The sequence below is a fragment of the Megascapheus bottae genome, chromosome 1, assembly GCF_031878675.1.
Source record: "Megascapheus bottae isolate mThoBot1 chromosome 1, mThoBot2.hap1, whole genome shotgun sequence".
NCBI classification, from domain to species: Eukaryota; Metazoa; Chordata; class Mammalia; order Rodentia; family Geomyidae; genus Megascapheus; species Megascapheus bottae.
In genome coordinates this window covers 57,818,976-57,844,078 of record NC_143509.1, presented here as the reverse complement: position 1 = coordinate 57,844,078, position 25,103 = coordinate 57,818,976, and the positions used below count along the sequence as shown (strand labels likewise).

General features: G+C 43.5%; 1 protein-coding gene across 1 annotated transcript; it reads left to right on the top strand.

Annotated features, from left to right (window-relative positions):
* The first annotated feature begins 4,228 nt into the window (after positions 1-4,228).
* Casr (calcium sensing receptor) lies at positions 4,229-21,340 on the top strand. The gene is made up of 6 exons (XM_090332209.1): positions 4,229-4,413; positions 7,087-7,393; positions 10,360-11,217; positions 14,167-14,397; positions 16,086-16,209; positions 18,513-21,340. The coding sequence occupies exons 1-6, from the start codon at positions 4,229-4,231 to the stop codon at positions 20,024-20,026; spliced, it is 3,219 nt and encodes a 1,072-aa protein (XP_090188335.1). The 3' UTR covers positions 20,027-21,340.
* Positions 21,341-25,103: the final 3,763 nt, after the last annotated feature.

Sequence of the window (25,103 nt, the reverse complement as noted above, 5' to 3'; positions counted from 1 at the left end):
ATACGGAGGAAGTCAAGTCTAACCTAGACCCCAGGACAATCACATTGACAATGACAGATAAGTTGTCATGCTCTAATGTGTCCCAGGTGCCTACTGAAACCCATATCCCGGACATGGCCGCCACAAGAGGTCAAGAAAGCTGCAATTGGAGCCAGATGATGTGGCTTTTATGACTGTTACTTGAACTTCTGCAGGTATTTTTTCCTGTTCACTCTCATTAAAACATTTCACCTTTCTGCAATAAGTGGCCTCCAAGTTTTTATTCTTTACAATCAGTGTGACAAAAAGAAAAGGGTGGGAGCAGAGACCAAGCTCCATCAAGCAGAGACAAATCAGCATATTCAGTCTCTGAAGATAAATGATCTCCCTTGGAAATCAGACTTGGTTTTCATAACTATTTTTTTCCTAGGCAGTTTAGAATTTTTACTTCGATAACCCAGGAATCATAAAAACTGTACCTTTTAATATAGTTATTTTGCCTTTAGTTTACAGAGAGGTTTTATGTTCATGTTTGTACCTCAGCATTCTCTGAAATGGAGACAAAATCATTTTGCTCAAGAGTTATAAAATATCCAGAAATATTGAGGTCAGTGGACAATGAGATGAAGAGAGGTTAACTTCAGTAAAAACTGAAAGATTACAATACGACAGTACAACTTTCTGTACTGTCCCTTACTAACTTTCCCTTGAATCTGAAACTAATTTATTTTGTGTGTGTACAGGGGCTTGAATTCAGGGCCTCCTGCTCTTGCTTTTTTGCTCAAGGCTGGTGCTCTACCACCTGAGCCACATCTCCACTTCCAGCTTTCTGCTGGTTAATTGGAAATAAGAGTCTCTTGGATTTATCAGGACTGACTTTGAATCTAGATCATCAGATCCCAGCCTCCTGAGTAGCTAGGATTATAGGCATGAGCCACCAGTACTCAGCTTGACTATGAAACTTGGATGAACCATGGACCTACATTTTTTTTTGTACAAAAGCAAGTTCAACAGATATTTTTTTACAGTATTCATCCAGGGTCAGATTCCTTATTCAACGCTAAGGATGCAACTGTGCCCATGATAAAAGTCAGCCTAGAGAGACCCTAAATCGTAAAGGGTGATCTCTTCTCTCTTCTTTGTTCAGCCAACTCTGCTGTACTGGTCATACTTCATTCAAGTATTTGTGGAGCCTCTACTGGGTTCATCGGTTAGGCTACCAAGAGGAGAAAGGTGTCCTCATAAAGCTGTCAGTCACCAGAGAGCCTCATGAATGCTTCTGTGTTCCCTCAGCACAGAATTCGCCCTCCTAGGCACTTGCCTTGCTGAAATTACAGTGCATTTTTCTGTATCCTCTTGAGATCACAAGCACATTGAAGGCAAAATACCTTCAGCTAATTGTTCCACTCAACCCTTAGCATCATCATTCCCTAGAATTAGCTCCCGGTTCCAGATGGACCCCCTGCTGTCACCTCCATCTCCAGGAAACAGTAAAGGAAGTAGAGGTAAAAGGGTGGAGAGCAACCCTCAGCTCTCTAAGCAAGGCTCTCAGAAACTGTCACCAGACACTTCTGTTAAATCCTATTGGCCAAGAATTAGTCACATGATCACATAAGCTCATAAAAGGAAGTTGGAATGTGTAGTCTTTTTTTGGGCACCACTTACCCTTTAAAAATCTTTTGAATATAGCTTAAAAGAAGTAAAGAGAAGAGAAATACGATTAGAAGAGGTGACACCAAATATTCGGAGTCAGGTAGTACAGTCTAACTACTGCAAGTTAAGAACTCTAATTATTAAGCCAGTGTACTAGGATCCTTCTTGATCCAGGCCTCATTAGCTTGCGTAGGGGATATGGAGAGTAAGTCAGAGAGGAAAGCAATTTGTTGCAATAGTGAAAATGGGAGGCGATAGGAGCCTGAATATGGCACTAACAACAGGAACAGGGAAAAGAAATTCGATCTGAGAGTAATGGCAGAATCACAGGATACAGGTCCGAAGGTCAGCAAAAGAATCTGGAATGATTGTCAGCTTTGAAAGAAAATTAGACTTTAATAATTTAAGTAAAAGGGGGAATGTGGAGACTACATTAGAATGGTGGAGTTAAGTGCTGTAAATGGACCTGAAATCTCTCCTCCAGCTGTTACTTCTTGCCATGCATTTTCTCTTGAATGGACTAATGAGGTTAATAAACTTCCCCAAGGAGTTAATCTTTCACAGGAAAAAAATGTAAAAGTTCTTGGTGACTTACCCTCACCCATGTTCCTTTTCCTACCTAACTCATTACACAGAACTGCTTAAAATTCTGAGTTCTTAGGGCATTTGGAATTCAAGTACCAGAATTTCTCTCTTGAGTAAGCTGAAAATGCAGAGAACATGTTCCTCTCTCTAGAAAAGCAGAGTTTGCTTTCTTTGCCAATTTGTTGTAAAGTTTGAAATACATTGGATTTAAAGTAGTTGATACCATGCCTGGTCGGTGAGTCTTAGTTTCTCTTTCCAAAGTACTTTCTTTTTAATGCATCTATTCAACAGTTATTCAGCATTTGCTGTTTCAATCACCATACAAAGTATAGTATCTTTAGTCAGAGGAAACAAAGTTAGCTGGGTTTTTTTTCTTTCCCTTCTGAGTATTAAGGTAGCTTCTAAACTTTTACACAAGCATTCCTTCCCGTGGGCCTCAGAACTCCTAAGGAAAGAAACATGTCTATATATTAATTGTCTCTCTCTTCCCAGGCCTCGGCCCATGTTCTTATTCCATGCACGACTAATCACATGCTGAAGATCTATGTAAAGAAGCAACAACCAAAAATCAGAATTAGAATCCAAATCTTGGGTGGTCATGGATATTTTCACATTCCCGTGGAGTTATATGTCTGTGATTGCTCCTTGCATGTGAGATCCAGTAACCTGGGCTAGGGCTAGCTGTTGGCCAATGCTAAAAAGCCAGAGTTAGCTTATAACAATGGTAATGAACTTGGGTCCTGGAATCAGACACACATGTTAACTATAATAAAGCCTGATGAATCTTCCCAAAGAGGTGCTTCAGGACCCAAGATATAAGAAGCATATTCTGATAGGTGAGCTTTCCCAGCTTGGTTGTGTGTGCAGTAAAGGCCTTCCTAAAGATGCCTGGAACTGGGGCTGGGAGTTTGGCCTGGTGGTAGAGTGCTTGCCTAGCATGCACGAAGACCTGGGTTCAATTCCTCGGTACCACATACATAGAAAAAAGCCAGAAATGGTGCTGAGGCTCAAGTGGTAGAGTTCTAACCTTGAGAAAGTCCAAGGACAGTGCTCAGGCCCTGAGCTCAAGCCCATGACTGGCAAAAAAAAAAAAAAAAAAAAAGATGCCTGGAAGTTGTGCCCTGCACAAATGAGATTAGGTAATGTGGCTGAACTCAGTCTGTACTCTACAATCCAGTTGTACTTCTGGATGTGTGAGTACCTGCTAAAGAAGGGGCAGAATTTTATGTAGGAATGTGAGTAGGCTGCACTTATCAACAGCCCCTTTACATCGAGGCTTCTCATACCTGAACACAGTCCTACAACATAGTGTTGAAGGGATCTCAACAGCTCACTGTTATAAAAATGGGAACATCACCAGGCACTGGGGGCTCACACCTGTAATCCTAGCTACGCAGGAGGCTGAGATCTGAGGATCATGGTTCAAAGCTGGTCCGGGGAGGAAAATTCATGAAGCTCTTAGCTCCAGTTAACCACCAGAAAACTGGAAGTGGCAGTGTGGCTCCAGGTGGTAGAGCAGTAGCCTTGAGTGGAAGAGCTCAGGGACAGCACTCAGGTCCTGCGTTCAAGCCCCCGACCCACAAGAAGAAAGAAAGAGAGAGAGAGAGATGGGGGATGGGAGGAAGGGAGGAAGGGAGGAAGGAGAGAAGGAGGGAGGACATAAGCCATGCCTTCTCAATTGGGTACCCTTAATCTTGTCTGAATGAGCCACCTCCTTCATAAAATGAGATGAACATTTAACTGAATGCATCATTTTCTCTCTCCTTTAGAAAGCATCATCAATAATCTTTACATAATGTGGCTTCTGAAGACTCAAGGACCACCTACCTTACATGTGCACAGTGGAGAAGGCAGGAATGGAGACACAAATACCACAGCTTCCAGTCTGTCGTTAATCACTCTGTAGTCATGTTTCCCCATCGCAGAGTGTGACCTGCACTGCAGGGGTAAAGTTTTTAGGGCCCCAAATCACCAACACCCTTGTCTCTCTCCTTGGAGAGACGGCAGAGCCATGGTGTTATACAGCATCTGTTTGATCCTCTGGGCACTGGCCTGGCACTCCTCTGCCTATGGGCCTGACCAGCGAGCCCAGAAGAAAGGAGACATTATCCTCGGAGGCCTCTTTCCTATTCACTTTGGTGTAGCAGCTAAAGACCAAGATCTAAAATCAAGACCAGAATCTGTAGAATGTATCAGGTAAGAGAAAGGGCCAAATCTGTGAGTTCTCCTTTGTGGAGAACTGCATCAAACCCGATTAATTAAGAATTCAAGTTTCTCTCTTTATTAAAATGATGGCTAGGTATCATGCTGGAGCTTCTTGGCCCCTCCCTTGAAGAATTCTTTTCTCCAACAATATAAAATGTCAAGGATATTGAGTAGAGAGTTCATGGCCTCTCAAAGGCCAGACATTTGGTATTTAGATTATTACCTCTTCCCAGCACATGGGGGCAGTATAACTTAATGGAAGACTAAATCCTGCCATTCTTGCAGACTCTGGTGGTAATAATGCCCCTTGATCTGAAATGCCTCAATGGCCAAGAATCCCAGCTGCCTCATTCTTATTTTTCTTTATAAAGGACTTTAGAAGTACAGGAAATCTCTCTGGAGTCAACAAGGCCCAGGCACTTCTGCATGCTCTATAGTTAATAGCGCTTTCGTATTGTTCCCATTGAAAGGACTTGACCCTCAGGCTTTCCTGCTAATACAGATAGGGCAGCACAGACTACAACTACTCTCTTGTGGACCCTCTCTTTCAACAATGAAGGGATGTTCTACTAAACTTTTCCTTCTCCAGAAACTCAACATTCTCCATTTGCTTATTAATTTCTCTGTAACATGATTTCCAGCTCCCTCATCATGTCAGCTGGTTTCCAGCCAATGTTCCCTAATTTATCATGAGACCTTTAAAATATGGTATGCTAAATGGAAGTGAAAAAAAAAAGTACTCAGATATGGAACCCAACAGTAGGCATTGTGTTGTAGTAGGATCTGACTTGTATGGAATAAATGAGGCTATTATTTCCCCTGATCAAGACAGCAGAGCTTGAGACTGCACTCCACATCTTAGCCCAATGTCTCAGAGTAACACTTTCTCTGAGCCTTTTCACTTCTAGAAGTCACTTTTCCCAAGACTCCATAATAGCTAGAAAATAAAAAGGAAAACCCAAACCATTGCAACTAACCTGGATTTCTTTCGTTCATGCTGTAATGAGAGCTGGTCCACTAGAGAACATTTACACATCATGATGAATGTAAAGAAATGTAAGTGCCAAATTTCACAGACAGGAATTGTGTCCTTCGTGTGACTCTGTGTTGTCCCCTAAGAAGCAGAGTTCCTCATGTGCCACACATACACAGACCTAAGACCAACCCATAAGCTTGAAGTTTAGCAGGGGTACACATAAAGAAAAACAGTTTATAGTCTCTTAAAGTTTTTGTAGGTTTTGAACAAAGTAGTTCAATACATGAAGGAAACAATGAAAGTGGCACATTAAAATTAAACCAAAGATGAGCACAGGTGGTTAACACCTGTCTGTAATCCTACTACTCAGGAGGATCAGGGTTCAAAGCCAGCCTGAGCAGGAAAGTTTGTGAGACTCTTATCTAGAGAGTTTAGTTTAACTAAATTACAAAAAAAAAAAAGCCTAAAACAGAACTGTGGCTGAAGTGGTAAACCACCAGCCTCAAGCAAGAGAAACTCAGGAACTGCACCTAAGCCCTGAGTTCAGGCCCTACCACTGACAGCCAAAATACATGCATACATACATACATACATACATACATACACACATACATACATACATACACACATACATACATACATACACACACATACATACACACACACATACATACATACATACATACCATATGAACTAATAGCAGGGCTCAATGATACTAATCATCCTGTGACAAGGGAAATTCGAGTAGAAAGATCACCACCCAGGCCAGCCCTGACAGCAAGAAAGCCCTTACTTCAACAATAACCAATACAAGAGAGGGTGGTAGTGTGAGTCTCAGATGGTAGAGTACCTGCTAGCAAGCGTGAGGCCCTGAGTTCAATTCCCAATACCACAAAAGTTAAACCTGAAGGATGCAATAAAATACAACAGATCAAATTTCTCACCTCCTGTCACTGAAGTCAAGTCATGCTCTACCCACAATATAAAGGGAGAACCTGCCCCCGCCCACTCTGCCCCAATTTGGACCTTGATCTATTGAGTCAGCATATTTCTTCAGCCCTCATGCTGAGCCAAGTGCTGGAAGAGTAAAACCTGTCACCGACACTCTTTATTAGTAATTTGCCTGACTTTTCTTCAAAGTAGTGCTCTTCTTAGAAGAGTAATGCAGTGTGTGTGTGTGTGTGTGTGTGTGTGTGTGTGTGTGTCCTTGGGCTTGAACTCAGAGCCTAGGCACTAGCTACCCTGAGATTCCTTTTTCTCCCTCAAGGCCAGTAGTCTATCACTTGAGCCATAGCTCCACTCCTGACTTTTTGCTGGTTGATTGGATATAAGAGTCTCATAGACTTGCCTGCCTGAGCTGGTTTCAAACTTTGATCCTCAGATCTCAGCCTCCTCAGTAGCTAGGATTATAGGCTTGAATCACTGACACCGGGCATGCATGTTCATTTTGAAAAAGAAAAAGATTTCAATAAATCAAATAAATCTTATCACTGAGAAATGATCTCTATATATCTATATATCTATGTCTCTCTTTTCATATATATATATATATATATATATATCTTCAAATATTTGTTGGATTATAAAAGTGAGATCATTCACTTTCTTTCCCCCCCTTGGACCTCTAGGGATGCCATTGTCCACATTGGTGACTGTAAACCCATTTTCTTATACTTCTTTCTCGCAGGTATAATTTCCGTGGATTTCGCTGGTTACAAGCTATGATATTTGCCATAGAGGAGATAAACAGCAGCCCAGCCCTTCTTCCCAACATGACACTGGGATACAGGATATTTGACACTTGCAATACCGTTTCTAAGGCCTTGGAGGCTACTCTGAGTTTCGTTGCCCAGAACAAGATTGATTCTTTGAATCTGGATGAGTTCTGCAACTGCTCAGAGCACATCCCTTCAACCATTGCTGTGGTGGGAGCAACAGGTTCGGGCGTCTCCACAGCAGTGGCCAACCTGCTGGGACTCTTCTACATTCCCCAGGTACTTGCTTTTGTCACTGGGCCCTCGGGGAAGGAAGAAGGGAAGCAGGCTTGAAAGAGAGCCATGCCTACAGTGGCCATGCAGCTTATTATTTCCTAGCTCTGACTTTACACACATGCACACAAAAATTGTACCCAAGTGCCAATGGCTCATGCCTATAATCTTAGCTACTCAGCAGGCTGAGATCTGATCTGAAATGTCTTTGTAAGACTCTAGCTCTATAAAACTAGTAAAAAATAAAATAAAATAAAATGCTGGTAGAACACATGGGTAACTGGAAAAAATTTGAAGCCCTGAGTTAAAGCCCCAGTACAAGTAAAACTTAAATAGTAATATTTAATGAGAAAAAAATACTTTCATAGTTGGGGCATTGAATAATGATTATTACATGATTATTGGAATTTTTGAGACCCTAAATATGTCAACTAGACTGTCACAACTCTTATATTTATTTTGCCAGTCCTAGAGCTTAAAATCAGGGCCTGCGCACTGCCCTTGGGCTTTCTCAAGGTTAGCGCTCTACCACTTGAGCCACAGTACCACCTTTGGCTTTTTCTGTGTATTGTTGTACCGAGGAATCAAACCAAGGGCTTCATGCATGCTAGGCAAGCACTCTACCACTAGGCCACACTCCAGGCACTCACAATTCTTTTAGATGTACTTACAAGTTAGATTCTTCTTCATTGTTTAGGTATTTCTACATCCATTCATTTTTTTTAAAGGAATGAGACCACACAATATAAATCCTATCTTTCAAACTAAAATATCTCTAGTCTTAGTTCTCCAAGTTTCTCCTTCTCTACTGAGGAACTGAAATTTAGCTCAGAGGGAAGCAAAACATTGTCTCTCTCAAAACAGGAACTAAATCATTGCTTTGCACATTCCAGAAATAGAGAATATTTTATTTCACTTGACAAATATCTAGAGAGTATGTATGAATACACCGTCTCCACAGTTGGAGCTCTGTGTTGGTGAAAAGATAGTTTCATATTCAAATACTAACAATTCACAGAAACAAGTGGCTTAGTGATTATCCAACTATTTATTAAGGTAAATGTCAATGATAAACTCATAAAATGACAGCAAACTCTGAATGTCATTTTATTATCTTGATGCTTTGGAGCAAACCTCTCTTCAGCTAAATATCCACAGAACTGTGACATCATTTCATAATTAGGAAAAATTGGAAATAACCTAAGCATCTCTGGAGAAAACAATCAGCTCAATCATAGTGCACCCTTCATACCAAATCTTAAATAAAGCAGATCAAATGTACTTAGAAATGTTTCAATGTTGCATATTAAATATACCTTTGATAAATTCACATTTCCCTACTGGAAGGGCTCTGTGTCTGGTGGTCTTCATAACCCATTCACACACATCACACAGAGGGAGTCCTGTCATCATGTCGCAAATCCATGGAGAACCCCTGCTTCGGTAACTTTGTGTGCCAAACTCCACATTACTAAACAGGTTGGGCCCATTTAAAATTGGTGTATTGTGCAGTGTTATTTTAAATACACAGTTGGCATTGTTACCCTGTGGCCAATCAACATTAAGATGGAATACCATTCAGAAAAGGAAGAACATAAAGGAGACAGGCTTAATTTTGTATGGTGTGAATGGATGATAAGGTGAAATTAAATTTGATTTGTGAACCCAGTGTAATTTGTCTCTGACAAATTACAACTGTTCTGCCAGAGCTGAAAGTTGGAGGCTCTCAAGGAGCTCTAAATGCCAGCTGCCTGGGTCCCAGTCCTTCTCCCCAGGAGATCAGAGATGGAGCTGGGGTGATGCAGCCTGGAAACAGCAGCTTTCATAGCTTAGTAGCTGACTCTCCAGGATAGCAGGGTTGGGCATAAAAACCAGTGCCGCAGTATTTCTTGTGCCAGCCACACCACCTAGTGGATAGAACAAGCATGCCAACTAGGACAAATTGGGGTTAGAAATTCTCCCCTCCTTTAAGTAAAGGTGTCTGGGTTTTAATTTTTTTGGTGGAGAAAGAACACGAATTGCTGTTTTCCTACCCCCACTTTATAAACTGCCATTTGAAATCTAATTGTATATTATGAAAATCTTCTCTAAAAAAAAATCCTTGAAGGATTTGTATCCCTTTAAGGGAATTTTTGGTCCATTTTTCAGAAGAAAAATAAAGAAGCAAGCAATAATAAGTAGAAAAAATGGTAGGTTTTATATTTTCAAAATCCAGGCTCAGAAATTGGTTACTTTGGTTTTCAAACATAATTCTCAACAATCCATAAAATCTAAACAGATCTCTTAATCTGACCACCTTCTAAGGTTTATCATGGTGCAAATTTAAAAGTGATCCATTTTATAGTACAGATTCTGAGATCAAACTGCTGTCAAAAAATACAAAGTGGATACAATTCTTTCACAGACCAATAAGTTTTAATGTTGAAACTACTCACTGATTTAAAAAAACAAACCAAACGAAGCACAGTAACATTACTTAAAAACATTTAAGAATAGAAAATTTTTTATTAATTATTGACTTGGTACAATGGTGCCTAGCTGCAATCCCAGCATTAGGGGGGCTGAGGCAGGAGGATTTGAAGAGGCTCAGGCAAGAGTTCAAATCCAGTTTGGGCTACATAAAGGGTATCTTGTGTCAAAAACCCAAGTAAAAAGGCCAGGCACAAGTGGATCACACTTATAATCCTAGATACTCGGGGGGCTGTGACCTGAGGACCCTGGCCCTGGCAGCAAAGACTCTCATCTCCAGTTAACCACCAAATAGGCCAAAAGTGGAGCCGTGACTCAAGTGGTAGAGTGTTAGACTTCAGCAAAAAAGAAAAAAAAAAAAAGCTCAAGGACAGTGCTCGGGCCCTGAGTTCAAGTCCCAGGACCGACAAAAAAAAATAGAATCTATAGCCCCCTCCCTCCCCGCGCCCTCCCCCCTCCCCCGCGCCCTCCCTCATCCCGAGTTCTCGGGGTCTTCCTCCCAGGTCAGCTACGCCTCCTCGAGCCGACTCCTGAGCAACAAGAACCAGTTCAAATCCTTCCTCCGCACCATCCCCAACGACGAGCACCAGGCCACGGCGATGGCGGACATCGTGGAGTACTTCCGCTGGAACTGGGTGGGCACCCTGGCGGCCGACGACGACTACGGCCGGCCGGGGATCGAGAAGTTCCGGGAGGAGGCGGAGGAGCGGGACATCTGCATCGACTTCAGCGAGCTCATCTCCCAGTACGCGGACGCCGACGAGATCCGGCACGTGGTGGAGGTGATCCAGAACTCCACGGCCAAGGTCATCGTGGTGTTCTCCAGCGGGCCCGACCTGGAGCCCCTCATCCGGGAGATCGTCCGGCGCAACATCACCGGGCGGATCTGGCTGGCGAGCGAGGCCTGGGCCAGCTCCTCCCTCATCGCCCGGCCTGGCTTCTTCCACGTGGTCGGAGGCACCATCGGGTTCGGCCTGAAGGCCGGGCAGATCCCCGGCTTCCGGGAGTTCCTGCAGAAGGTCCACCCCGGGAGATCGGCCCACAATGGCTTTGCCAAGGAGTTCTGGGAAGAAACATTCAACTGCCACCTGCAGGAAGCGGGGAAAGGGCCTTCGCCCCGGGACAGCCTCCCGAGGGGCAACGGCTCCGCCGCCTTCCGGCCCCTCTGCACGGGGGACGAGAACATCAGCAGCGTGGAGACCCCGTACATGGATTACACGCACCTGCGGATATCCTACAACGTGTACTTGGCCGTCTACTCCATCGCGCATGCGCTGCAGGACATCTACACCTGCCTGCCCGGAAGAGGCCTCTTCACCAATGGCTCCTGCGCCGACATCAAGAAGGTCGAGGCCTGGCAGGTAGGCCCCTCGGGCTGGCACACCCGTTCAGCACCTTAATAAAGCGGAGTTAGGCGTATTCGGGCAGGAAGGGGTAGTAACTGCTTTTGAAAGGCAGTCTTAAAAAATAATAATAATAATAATAATAATAATAATAATAGTAAATTAAAATAAAATAAAATTACAGGAGACAGATGTAGAAAAGTCATGCCGGGCCAGCTGGGGCAAAAGGATGAGACCCCATCTGAAAAGCAAACCGAAAGCTAAAAGGGCCCAGGGATGTGACTCAAAGTATTACAGTTTAGGAAGGAAGAAGCATGTTCCCCCCCCCCCAAAGGCAGCTTCTAAGGGGATGTCACTATGTCAAATGGCAACTCCTTTGTACAACTACTTAAAGATAATAAAAAAATAAATTTTAAAATAATGTGTCTTTTCAAATATCTGAACAATTGACTTGTGCAAAATATTCACAGGATTAACTTCATTTAAAGCCATGATTCAGATGTTTGTTAATCTTCTGGTTCAGAATACTGAAAGTATGATCTCTAAAAATTTTCAAATATCTTCTTGGAGCAAATTTGGTGCTGAATAGAGTGGTTTTTCCTAAATTAAAGGTATGATGTGTAATTAATAGATGCCCCTGTACCATTGAAGAAGTCTCTTTTTGCTGAAAAGTTTTAATCAGGAATAGAGAATGGATGTCATCAATGCCTGTACTGCATTTATTGAGATAATCATGGTTTTACCTTTGTAGTATAAATTTTTGTAGTATATTTTGGGGGGGGGGATCATGGGGCTTGAACTCTGGCCTGGGTGCTGTCCCTGTGTCCTTCAACTCAAGACTACTGCCCTACCCCTGGGCCTGGATGCTGTTCCTGAGCTCTTCATCACAAGGCCACTACCCTACCCTTGAGCCACAGCCCCACTTCCCATTTTCTAGAGATTAATTGGAGATAAGAGTCTTGAGGCTTTGTATTGCTTGGGCTGGCTTTGAACTGTGATCCTCAGATCTCAGCCTTCTGAGTAGCTAGGATTATAGGTGTGAGCCACCGTGTCCTGCTAGCTGTAGTATAATTTTTAAAAAGACAAAAAGTAAGCCAGCCTTGCATTTTTGGAATAAACTCTACTTGATTTCAGTGTAGTCTCCTTTTGTATTTTTTAATATGACTGAACTTGATTTGCCAAAATTTGATTTAGAAATTTTACTTTTATGTTCAGCAATATTGATCTACAGTTTTATTTTATACTATGTGTCTGGTTTTAACAGCATTCGACAGCATTAAAATGAACTGGACAACTGAGAGTGATGAGTGGATTTCTTTAGAGAAATGCATTTAATCAGAAGCTACTACTGACCTCTAAGTCATCTTCACCATGGATACTCCCACCAATTTTTGACAGAGGCAGTGTAGTACAACAGAATATGCCGTGTGTAAATCCCAGCCTCAGCTAATCACCGGGGACTTAAGCCTATAATCCTAGCTACTTAGAAGACTGTGAACAGGAGGATTTCTGTCCAAGGACAGATCATGCAGCCTAGAGCTGAACATTATGGCACACATTGCTCATTCTGGCTTCATGAGAGGCTGAGATTGGAAGGATCACAGCTCTAGGCCAGCTCAGGCAGAAAAGTCCCCCAGATTCCATCTCAATGGAGAAAGCTGGGTGTGTCGCCCTTTACCTGGCATCCAGCCAAGACAACTAAAGATCAGATGAAATAATGGATATAAAGAATTTATAATTACTCCCCAAAGGTAGCAGAATGTCTATTACTTAGTCTTTTTAAGTGCCTAGTATGTATTAGTAATTAGTATTAATAATAGTAATTAGTAACACTGCAGTTGTTTTTTGGTTTAAAAAAAAAAGTTCTGTGACCCACAAAGCTTTATATAAATTTAAGGATGTGCTATGACTCTGTCAACAGCCATGACCAGGGCGCCATCTTCGTTCTTTGTTCATTCTGTCCCACACTGATTTTAACAGCAAGATATAAATGCAAGATGAAGGAATAGAAGGGACAGATAGTAAAGAACATTTAGGCATGCTACCTCTTCTCCATCCATGCCCATCTGAGAAGATGCCAGGCAAGAATGCCAAGGTCATGGTGCACCTGCAGAGCCTTTCGATTCGCTGGTAGCCAGGGAAGCATACCCCTTTCTCTTTCCCATCTTCAACCCCAACTTTTTGAGTTGTGTGTAAAGCTTGTGGCCTTACCAAGGCTGCTACAGCCCCTCACAAGTACTATAGTGAAAATTAGAAATAGGAACTTCTAAGCCAGGCACCTGTGGGTAAAGCCTGTAATCCTAGCTCTTCAGGAGGCTAAATGTAAGGTCTGCCGAAAGGAAACTCCACACAGTTCAGGAGAAGAGGGTTTATTGTGTGAGGAAAAAGCAGACCTCCTGCCACCCAAGATGGAGTCAGGCGGAGCAAGAGAGCTTATGGCGAGAAGTGAGAGATAATATAGGGGGCCACAGCAGAAGTGGATGTGATCTCAGAGGACGCGGAAATTCCTCAGACTGGGGGACCTCCCACTGCCCCCAGGCATGCCAATTGCCAGGGTTACAGGTGCTGGGCAGGGATTTCCAGGGTGCTGGGGGAGAGAGCCAAGGGAAGAAGTCATTTCTTCCAGGCTGACCTAACACTGAGATCTGAGGATCATGGTCCAAAGCCATCCTGGGCAGCAAAGACTGTGAGACTCTTACCTTCAATTAACGATCAGAAAAACAGAAGTGGAGCTGTGACTCAAAGTGGTCGAGCTCCAGCTTTGAGTGAAAAAGCTCAGGGACAGTGCCCAGGAATTGCATTCAAGCCTCATGACCCAACAAAAGAAGAAATAGGAGCTTCTTCCTCAAGTGATGGTCCTTCATGTGTAAGAACAGGATAGCTTACTGCCCTTGTACAGTACACAATCTACAGAACCATCTGTGACAATCCTGTGGCTTACATCCATTCATCTCTCTTCCTCTTTAGGTCTTGAAGCATCTACGTCACCTAAACTTTACCAATAACATGGGGGAGCAGGTGACTTTTGATGAGTGTGGTGACCTGGTGGGGAACTATTCTATCATCAATTGGCACCGCTCCCCAGAGGATGGCTCCATTGTGTTTAAGGAAGTTGGATATTACAACGTCTATGCCAAGAAGGGAGAACGACTCTTCATCAATGAGGAGAAGATCCTGTGGAGTGGATTCTCCAGGGAGGTAGGTGCTATCTATCACATCACCAGATGCAGTCCATGCACGTGGAACAAGGAGAAGGGATTTAGACTTCCTCCTCCTCTTCGTGAACTTCCAGCATAACGAGTCCTTTCTTTAGCTCACTAACTCTGCTTGTCCAGGGCTCTTGTGAACCCGTGAGTGCTTAGTGAATAGAGGGGGGCCTCTGAACCTGAGTCCCAGGCTGTCTTATATTGAACTGGTTTTACTTTTTATAAGCATGGCTTCCTGGACAGTCATGAAGTTTCTCTAACTAAAATCCAACTAGAACAAAATATTCAAGCACATATAACCAGCTAGTGGCTCTGAACAGAGAGGTAGATCCTACCTACCTCCTTTGATCAGGGGAGGTAAGTTTGAGAACGGAAGTGACTGCTTTTAAGGCTACACAATGACCAGGAAATGCTAGTGGCCTTCTGCACCTGGGCTCCAGGGATGTAAAATGACCAGGATGCATGAGATAATCATGTGTAACAGAGACTTGCTACTTGACCCAGTCACAAATAATAGCCATGGAAACATCTAAATCCAAAACAGAGCTGCAAGCTCTGGTGTTATCACCATTGACAATTCACCCAGAGGTGGTTTTCTGTCACCCAAATAGTTCAAAACTGACCTATATATCAAACAAGCCATTTATTTACCTATAATGGGGCACCTGAAACAAAGGAGAAAGCTTGTTAACACCAGTCAGGGGCTTCATAGAAATCTGGCTAATAACCAGAAGTCCAGCACTCGGGGAAGACACACTGAAATGATGACCATGCTTTGTCTTAGGATGCAGCAAGATGATGCATCTCATCCTAACGCAAGCACTTGGAGGTATGCCCTCAACAAATCTCAGAGTCTAATCCACTCTCACCTTTTTCTTTTTAGAAATGACCATAAATATACCATCTACATTTAACTATGAATTATGTATTAATGATTTACCTACATAACCTTAAAAGTTGCTGCTGACACAGTGATATCTGCCTCTCTCTCTCCCTCTCCCTCTCCCTCTCCCTCTCCCTCTCCCTCTCCCTCTCCCTCTCCCTCTCCCTCTCCCTCTCCCTCTCCCTCTCCCTCTCTCTCTCTCTCTCTCTCTCTCTCTCTCTCTCTCTCTCTCTGTCTCTCTCTCTCTCTCTCTCTGTCTCTCTCTCTCTCTCTGTCTCTCTCTCTCTCTGTCTCTCTCTCTCTCACACACACACACACACACCCTGTTTATAAAAGCAAAGTGGGATTTATATAGCATTGCATGTGTTTTTCTTTTTTGGTAGTAGTAGCATTCAAACTCAGGGTCATACATGTTAAGCCAACATTGTCAATGAATCCTCTACTATTACATCTATCTTAGCACAAATGTGTTGCTCATTGTGCCATTTTCATACATGAATACAATGTATCCCAATCGAGCTCACCACCTCTATCAGTCTCCTTTACTCATCTCTATTCTAAAAGCAATTTCAACAAGTTTCTTTGTTCTATTTTCATGCATGCAGATACAGTATTTGACCACATCCATCCTCATTCACCATCTGTGTCACCCTTACTCCTTGTACTTCAAATGCTCCTACGTCAGCTACACTGCTTCTTGTTTTCAAGTTCTTCCCCTTGCATATGTCAAAGTAGCTATGGGACTGACATCTGACCCTTGACCCTGACCACTTCTTTTTTTCTTCTTTACCCTTCAGGTGCCCTTCTCCAACTGCAGCCGAGACTGCCTGGCAGGGACCAGGAAAGGAATCATTGAGGGGGAACCCACCTGCTGTTTTGAGTGTGTGGAGTGTCCTGATGGGGAGTACAGTGATGAGACAGGTAAAACCCTAAGTAGGGCTCAGATCCTGTCTGGAGTTTGGGATCAACAAAGCCCATGGAACACCTGGGCTAAGACAGTGTTCAGGCCCATGAGAAAGAACGGAAGAGAATATCAGAGGTCCTTTTGAAATGTTCATTGTCAGGAGCTTCCCTGGTAATATCTTTCTCTCCAATACTGGTTCCCTTTTCTCAGAGTTCAGTGGCACTAAATAGACATCTGTTCCAGCTCTGAGTTGACAGGCCACATGACAGGTCACCTGCATTTCGTGGAAGTGTTTTTAATCTTATATTCTTTCTGTGTCTCAAGTTCTTTCTTTTTTCTGTTGGTACTGAGGGTTAAGCTCAGGACTTCATGCTTTCCTGGCAGTTAGTCTACCACCTGAGCCATGTTCTCAGTCCTTTTTGCTTTGGTTATTTTTGAATAGGGAGGGTCTCACTCTTCTGCCTTTGTCAATGTGGATCACAGTCCTCCCATTTATACACCCCACATTACTGAGATGTCGGGTATGCATCTCCATTACCACCTTTTATTGGCTGAGAGAGGAGTCTTGGAAACTTCAAGACCTGAATTGTAATTCTTCCAGTCTCTGATTGTGGACTAGCAGAGTCTATAGTCATAAGCCACTACACCTGGCTTTTCAAGTGAGGATAACATTTGTACTTGTCTTAAACCATTTTGAGACTTAAGCAACACTCAGTATTGATAAAGCATATGGTAAACTAGATAAGTATTTGTTCAATAAAACTTTGACTAACATTGGAAACACATTATAAACTGTAATTATTCTTTTATCCTTGCCACAATAATGAGTTCATTGTCACTGCCATCTTACGAATGAGGATACCGAGGCTTAGAAAAGTTAAGGGTCATGCTGGGCATGGTGGCTCACACCTGTAATCCTAGCTACTCAGGAGGCTGAGATCTGAGGATCAAGGTTCAAAGTCAGCCTGGGCACAAAAGGACCTGAGACTCTTTTCTCCAATGAAATTCTAGAAAACAAGAAGTGGGGCTTGGCTCAAGGGTAGGGCAGCCTTGAGGGTAGCCTTGAGCCAAAGAGCTCAGGAACAGCACCAAGGCCAAGTTCAAGCCCTGTGACACCACCCCCGACACGCACAAAGTTAAGGTCCTAATCAAAGCCACACAGTGAGTTAATGGCCAGAATCCCACCCAAATCTCCCAATGCAAAACCCATGCCTTCTTCCTGGTCCCAAGGTGGCAGAGATTTGGTGAATCTGCAGCATTCCTCATTGGAAAGCCATGGATACACATATGGAGCAAGTGAAGGAAACAATAAAAAGGTCAGCTTTCACAAGTCGACAAAGCCCACTCATATATCAAATAAAATCAGATGGGTGCAAGGGAAAGAGTGAAATTGTCCAAAAAGAAATATACTCTTCACCCGACGTACGTAAATGTAACCCCTTTATACATCATCTTCATAATAACAATTAAAACAAAGTTTTCAAAATCAGGCTGTGTGAGGTGATGAGATATTACTATACTAGGCATTCTACTACCTGCATGTATCCTGTTACAAAACTCAGAGATCTACCACAAACTGGACTTGTGAAAATAACAAATATAAGTCAGGCAGAGCTTCAATGGCCCTGGGAAGGGCGGGTGGAGTGCAGTGCGGTCTCTACTACACACCATCAGCAAGTAACACTAAAGGAAAGTGTCCCTCAATTGTGAAAAAAAAAAAAACCAAAATCAGTCGAACTATGAAAGGTGTTTTTGAATGTATTATTTTATGTTAGTTTTTTAATTTTTTTTTGTGGATCTCACTGTGTAGTCCATGCTCGTGGCAAATTCATCTTCCTGCCTCGTCTCCTGAATGCTAGGTTTGCAGGCATGCACCACCATACTAGCCAAAAGCTCATATTTTATTGGCACATGTTAGTTGTACAGGGGAGAGGGTTTGTTATATGTTCTACACATGCATACAATGTAGTCAAATCAATCTCTCCACTTCTATTATTCTCCCTTATCCTACTCCCCCTTCTGAAAACAGTTTCTACGGATTTCATTGTTCTACTTCCACGTTTGCAAATAAACTGCATCATCCATATTCATCCTCACGCATACTCTTCCTTCTCCCTCCCTTCTCCAGCTGGCTTCCTTCTCCCCCAAAGCACAGCCTCTCTTACTGTCCTGTTAGTCACTTCTATTTTTAGCGAAGGCATACATTCTCACAGTGTGAATATCACAGTGATTTCCTCAATAAAGTCAATACTGACCACATCCAACAACCCGGGTGCACACTTCCGCACACTAACTGACTCTCCACTGGGACTTTGTGCAGATGCCAGCGCCTGTGACAAGTGCCCCGATGACTTCTGGTCCAATGAGAACCACACTTCCTGCATCGCCAAGGAGATCGAGTTTCTCTCCTGGACAGAGCCCTTCGGCATCGCGCTCACCCTCTTTGCCGTGCTAGGCATTTTCCTGACTGCTTTTGTGCTGGGTGTCTTCATCAAATTCCGAAACACACCCATCGTGAAAGCCACCAACCGAGAACTCTCCTACCTCCTGCTCTTCTCCCTGCTCTGCTGCTTCTCCAGCTCGCTGTTCTTCATCGGGGAGCCCCAGGACTGGACGTGCCGCCTGCGCCAGCCAGCCTTCGGCATCAGCTTTGTGCTGTGCATCTCTTGTATCCTGGTGAAAACCAACCGCGTGCTGCTGGTGTTCGAGGCCAAGATCCCCACCAGCTTCCACCGCAAGTGGTGGGGGCTCAACCTGCAGTTCCTGCTGGTTTTCCTCTGCACCTTCATGCAGATCGTCATCTGCGTGATCTGGCTGTACACCGCGCCCCCCTCCAGCTACCGCAACCACGAGCTGGAAGACGAGATCATCTTCATCACCTGCCACGAGGGCTCGCTCATGGCGCTGGGCTCCCTGATCGGCTACACGTGCCTGCTGGCTGCCATCTGCTTCTTCTTCGCCTTCAAGTCCCGGAAGCTGCCGGAGAACTTCAACGAAGCCAAGTTCATCACCTTCAGCATGCTCATCTTCTTCATCGTCTGGATCTCCTTCATCCCCGCCTATGCCAGCACCTATGGCAAGTTCGTCTCGGCCGTGGAGGTGATCGCCATCCTGGCGGCCAGCTTTGGCCTGCTGGCCTGCATCTTCTTCAACAAGGTCTACATCATCCTCTTCAAGCCCTCCCGCAACACCATCGAGGAGGTGCGCTGCAGCACGGCCGCGCACGCCTTCAAGGTGGCCGCCAGGGCCACGCTGCGCCGCAGCAACGTCTCCCGCAAGCGCTCCAGCAGCCTGGGTGGCTCCACGGGCTCCATCCCCTCCTCCTCCATGAGCAGCAAGAGCAACAGCGAAGACCCCTTCCCGCAGCCCGAGAGGCAGAAGCAGCAACAGCAGCCCCCACCGCTGGCCCTCACTTCACACAAACAGCAGCAGCAGCAGCAGCAGCAGCAGCAGCAGCCATTACAACAGCAGCCCAGATGCAAACAGAAGGTCATCTTTGGCAGTGGCACCGTCACCTTCTCCCTGAGCTTCGACGAGCCTCAGAAGAATGCCACGGCTCACAGAAATTCCACACATCACAACTCTCTGGAAGCTCAGAAAAGTAATGAGGCCCTGGCCAGACACCAAGCTCTGCTCCCACTGCAGCGTGAGGACACAGACTCAGAACTGACCGTGCAGGAAACCGGCAAGGGCGGAGGGCCTGTAGCAGGGGACCACCCGCCGGAGATGGAGGACCCAGAAGAGATGTCCCCAGCACTAGTCATGTCCAAATCCAGGAGCTTTGTCATCAGTGGCGGAGGCAGCGCTGTCACCGAAAACATACTGCATTCCTAACAAGAACGAGGGCTGCCTGGGTTTCTTGGGATGGCAGAGAGGAGAGATTGCTTCAGATACACTGTGCCTCTGAGAAGGAAGGGAGAAGAAGCACACAAATTCAGTTGCATTGCTTTCTATGACAGAGAAATGACAGACTCTTCAAGAATAAAAGTCGTGGGCTATTTGTTGGAATGCTGCATCAGATTTGCTGTCATCCACCTTCAAGTCCCATCAACCAAACCTCAGAGATGAAACCAAGGCTTTAAGCTTCCTACCTGCTCCTCCTTTCAACATATGTGTGTGTGTATATAAACAGAGATGTATACTGGAAATCATGGTTAGCCATAATCAGAATCATGGCCTCCCACACCAAAACATATGGATGGGACATCAGATTTACCACCCCTAGAGTTGAGTCTGCAAGACACTATGTCACCAGAGCTGCCTAGCAGCTTGACCACAGCGAGAACTTTGTTGTTCAAAAATATCAGGGGAATGTGTCCTTTGTATTTATGAAAACTGTAAGGTATTTAGTCTCGTTCTCCAACTTGTTTGCTGCTATCATGTACATCTAGCAAGTGTGCATCCTTTCTCTAGCAATATATCTGGTTTTCTGTGATAGTCATGCCAAGTGTAGATGTCAGGTTCACAAGAATCACCTCAAATTGTTGAGAAGGGACTGCATTACCAATCGAATGAACTGTATCTGTAATTAATATTGCTATATGTACTTTTATCTTTCTGCAAAATGCTTCTGTTGTAATAGTCCATGGATGATTTAAACTAACCAAAATGGTCACCATCTGGTTTCTACAAGGCAGTATTATTGAGCTCCATTTTATTACCCAACACACCCCCCTCAGCCCCATGAGCAGAGCTGTATGTCACCCTCTCTGGGTATCAGTTAAGGAAGTTCCTGCCATCTCTGCCCCAGTGGCTTTCTAAAGCCACATCTATACCTGACAATGGAGAAGAAGCTCCCACTTTTCCCCTAATGATTTCTGGGGGAAGAAAATGTGGTTTCAATGGGCTCTACCCCATAAACACTATAACAGAGTTCACTTCAGCCATGGAGCTCAATGTGTTAAGTGGTCATCTTATTGATGAGAACTTTGATGCTGGATCAGAGGGACCAGGGTTCAAGTCCTGACTTGGTCACTTGCAAGCTAGATGACTAATTATAGGGCAGCTAGTACCTCTGTGAGCCTCAGCATCTTTGTCTCTAACATGGGGGTAATTGTTATCCTTTTCTTTCAGAGCCCTTCTGTGGATTAAATGAGATAATGTATGTAAAGTACTTTAGCCCAGTGCCTAACATCTAAGAAGCACTCAATAAATATTAGTTAATACCATGGCTGATATAGTAATTATGATTTTTTTCTTAAATTATGCTGGAGTTTGAATTCTAACTCTCCCTCAAAATCCCGTGTGTCAAAGTTTGGGCCCCTACGGAAGCACTAATGTGTAGTCAGGGACTCTTTCAGAGGCCAGTCATTGAAGGATTGATTCCTGCCTTTATCTCTCCAGGTCATGCAAGACACCAGGTGCACAGGAACAGGCTTGACTACACGCCTGACCAAATAACGCCACCTTTGGTCCCAGAGCACAACAGCCAGCCCCTTACCCCAGATGGAGCATTCACCATAACTTATTTTCTATTTTCATGATAAACACTATATAAGCCCACCCCCAAATCCAGCCCCTCATAGCCAGAAAGACAACCATTGGCCCCCTTCCCCCCTCCCAGCACAACATTTTTATGTATCCAAAGGCTCTATATGAAGGACTTGCCTCTCCCCTTTCAGCCCAATCTTTTTATGCATCTAAAGATGGAATATGATGGATTGATTTCTGCCTTATTCCTCCGGGTCAAGCGAGATACCAGGATCACAGGAACAGGCTTGACCACATGCCTCTCCACAGGCAGGTTTCAAGATGGGCCTGGCCTAGAACACTGCCCTGGGCCCCCCAAGAAACCATAACCCATTATTATTTTCTGTTTCATTGTTAAGACCTATATAAGCCCTACCTCTATCCCCAATCATCTATTCAATTTTCTAGGAATTTAGGTTAAACAGATCAAGAGCCTTCAAAGCTCTAAGCAGATTACATCAAATCTAATTTCTGAGTATAAGAACTGCAGGTCTACAACCTACATGCAAATCAATCACTTTATTAAGCTAAATCTTTCTAGATTGCCCTCCACCCCCTTTCTCATGCTTTTGTCCCTACCCCCTCCCAATCATCTTATTTCCCCCCTTCCCTTTTCTATTTCAAATAAACAAATAAACATATATACAATACACCAGATAACAATTAGGACTCTAATTAGGCCAGTGATTTTACAAAACTTTTAAATTTGTTTTATTTATTCATGAACAGCTAGAACATATAGAAACAGGAGTGGGATTCCAAGAAGCATAACTGGGAAACTATACAGACTTAGATGAAGTAGATAGAACATTCTTTACTGAAATTATTAATTATGGCTCTGTTAATGACAAAATAAAGTAAGATCTATGACACACCTTTGGGAACATGGAAAAAGCACAAAAAGTATAGGCAACCAAAGGTTAGAGGGAAGTAAAGGTTAGGTTCAGGAAGTACTATGGAATTGAATGATTTCCTCTATCAGTTTCTTTAGCAGAGACAAAATCCACTCTAGCTTACGCAGAAAGAAATTTAGGGATATTAGGATGCTTATAAAGTTTGGGGTGATTCATAGAATCAGGAACAATCCATACCTAATCCTCTACAGGGTGGTTCAGGCCAAAACTTATTACCCCCTCACCTGCCTTCTACTGAGCAACCTCAGAGAAAAATCCTGTCCGACACATGCAGAACTCTATAGTCACCCGGCAAGTGTGGAAATGCAGCATTTGCTTTCCTGCCTCTCTCAAAGATGAGTCAATAGGTTACCGCCTGCGGTAAATGGCTTAACCAGACATCCACCACCCTAAACCAGAATTTTAAAGATCAAACATAAAATGAAAAACACACCTTCCTGGAAAAAAAACCCCATAATATGATTCTCTTTCATCTTAACAGCTGTGGTCGATCAGAAAGATTCTGGAGGAACACAGACATGCAATTGGTGTTCTGCCTTTTGCCACAAGAAAGAAGCTAATGGCAGATGAGACAGAACAGGCAGGAGAGACCTGCAGACAGGAGAGGAGAGGAGTGAGAGGACTGGCACGTTCTGTTGTAAGCCCTTTGGTCCCCTTTAAGTGATATACGTATGTATGTGTGATGTCTTCGTATGTATGTTAGTATCTATTTAATAATCTAAAGAAACATCCAGTTGGGCATGGTGGCTCCTGCCTGTAATCCTAACCACTCAGGAGGCTGAGATCTGAGGATCGCTGTTCAAAGCCAGCCCAGGCACTAAAGTCCATGAGACTCTTTTCTCCAATTAACCACTAGAAAACTGGAAGTGGCTCTGTGGCTCAATGGGGTGGGGTGGTAGCTTTTAGCTCAGAGTTCAAGTCACATGACTGACAAAAAAAAGCCCCAGAATATTTAGTAGTGATTGTGTGTGCACCTTAGAATTATGCATGGTTTTTAATATTTTCCTGGGTTTTGGTTTTCATTCATTTCTTTTCTCAGAGAAAAAAAATACAAATTAATAAAAAATGAAGCTGAGGAATATAGCTCAGTGGTAGAGCATTTACTTGTCACATGCAATGTTGGGTCTGATCCCCAACATTGAAAAAAAAATAAAAGGAGGGGAGACAGTAAATAAAATGAAGTCTTTTACTAGGATTATTAGATATAATGATGCTGTGATCATTTTGTATGGTTTCTAGTTTTTATTTGGAATGAATTTCAAATTTACGGAACATTGGGAAAGGTTAAGGACAGTAACAAGAATGTTCCCCCTTCCCCCACCCCCTCCCCCATTGCTTTGTCGTTTGTGCTGAGGTTATTTAACAGAACAGTGTGCTTGCTGTAAGTCTTTATGGATGAGGACATCTGATGCCTTTGGATTCACTTTAAGATAGAATAGGGGGAGAGCTAATATGTGTGGGTAGGGAGGATGTGTATGGGTGTAAGAAAGAACAGCAGAAAGTTGTTGAAGCTGGAGATGGTTACTTTTGTGGGTTTCATTTTTTCCATAATAAAAAGTATTATTCTTAAACACAGCCAAAGGAGTAAAGGAATTTGCCAATCCAAAAGAAGCAATTCTCTTGCTTGAAGCTGTCCTATTAGTCATTTGGAAAGTCAATTGCTCTGCTCATCACAAGAAAAAGAACCTGAAAGTCTTACATGCACTAAAATTTCAGTTGAGAAGCAAAAAATTTGCAAATGAGCTGCACATATAGCTCATTAACAGAGTACGTGTTTGATATGTACAGCAGCCCTGGGCTCAATTACCAGATCAAAAAAATTAATTGCATGTAATAAAATTAAATTAAAACTTTTGCTCCCAAGTTCAAAAAGTGATTTTTTGGAGCATAGTAGAAAGGCATTCCTGAGCCAGTCACAATGTCTGATCCAATTTTGATATTGTAGGATGAATCAACTATTGTTGACTTGTTTATGTCTTCTGGATTGTCCCCTGGAAAAGAGTTAAAAGGCCCTTACAGAGCCTTCCTGGCTTTTGTGCCAATCATTTCTCCATACTGAAGATAGTCCCCAAGAAATAACCTAAAGAAAGCAATTACCAACATACTCAGATTGAAAGAGCACTGCTGTAGAGAAGCCTGTAGGAAAGCTAGAGCCAACCTAGGTGACAAAACCCACGTAGGGGCTGCAGAAATTATCATCTATTGTGTGGGAGAGAGAGCTCATGGACAGTCACTCTGTTCAGACTATGCCAAAATACATCATCTAGTTTTAGAAGCAATGTGAAAGGGGAGGGCAGAACAGAGAAGAGGAGTAGATGAAGGCCTGATGGATTGAAAAAGGTGGCCTTTGCCAAACAGTTCATAAACACACACAGGGCACAGGTTCCTGTGCTGATCTCACTGTTGGCAGTAAGTACTGCCAAGGAGATGGCAGAAAAGGACAGATTCAACGAGTTTGTGTATCTGATCCTATAAGCAAACAAAAGTCCATGAAGCCAACCTCTTCTGAGAGGTTGGATTGAGAGACC

Excerpts from the sequence above, each read along its gene's own strand:
- Casr (XM_090332209.1), top strand. The coding sequence starts at position 4,229 with ATGGTGTTATACAGCATCTGTTTGATCCTCTGGGCACTGGCCTGGCAC. Across the intron at positions 7,394-10,359 it reads GACTCTTCTACATTCCCCAG|GTCAGCTACGCCTCCTCGAG; the intron begins GTACTTGCTTTT and ends TCTTCCTCCCAG. Across the intron at positions 11,218-14,166 it reads AGAAGGTCGAGGCCTGGCAG|GTCTTGAAGCATCTACGTCA; the intron begins GTAGGCCCCTCG and ends CTTCCTCTTTAG.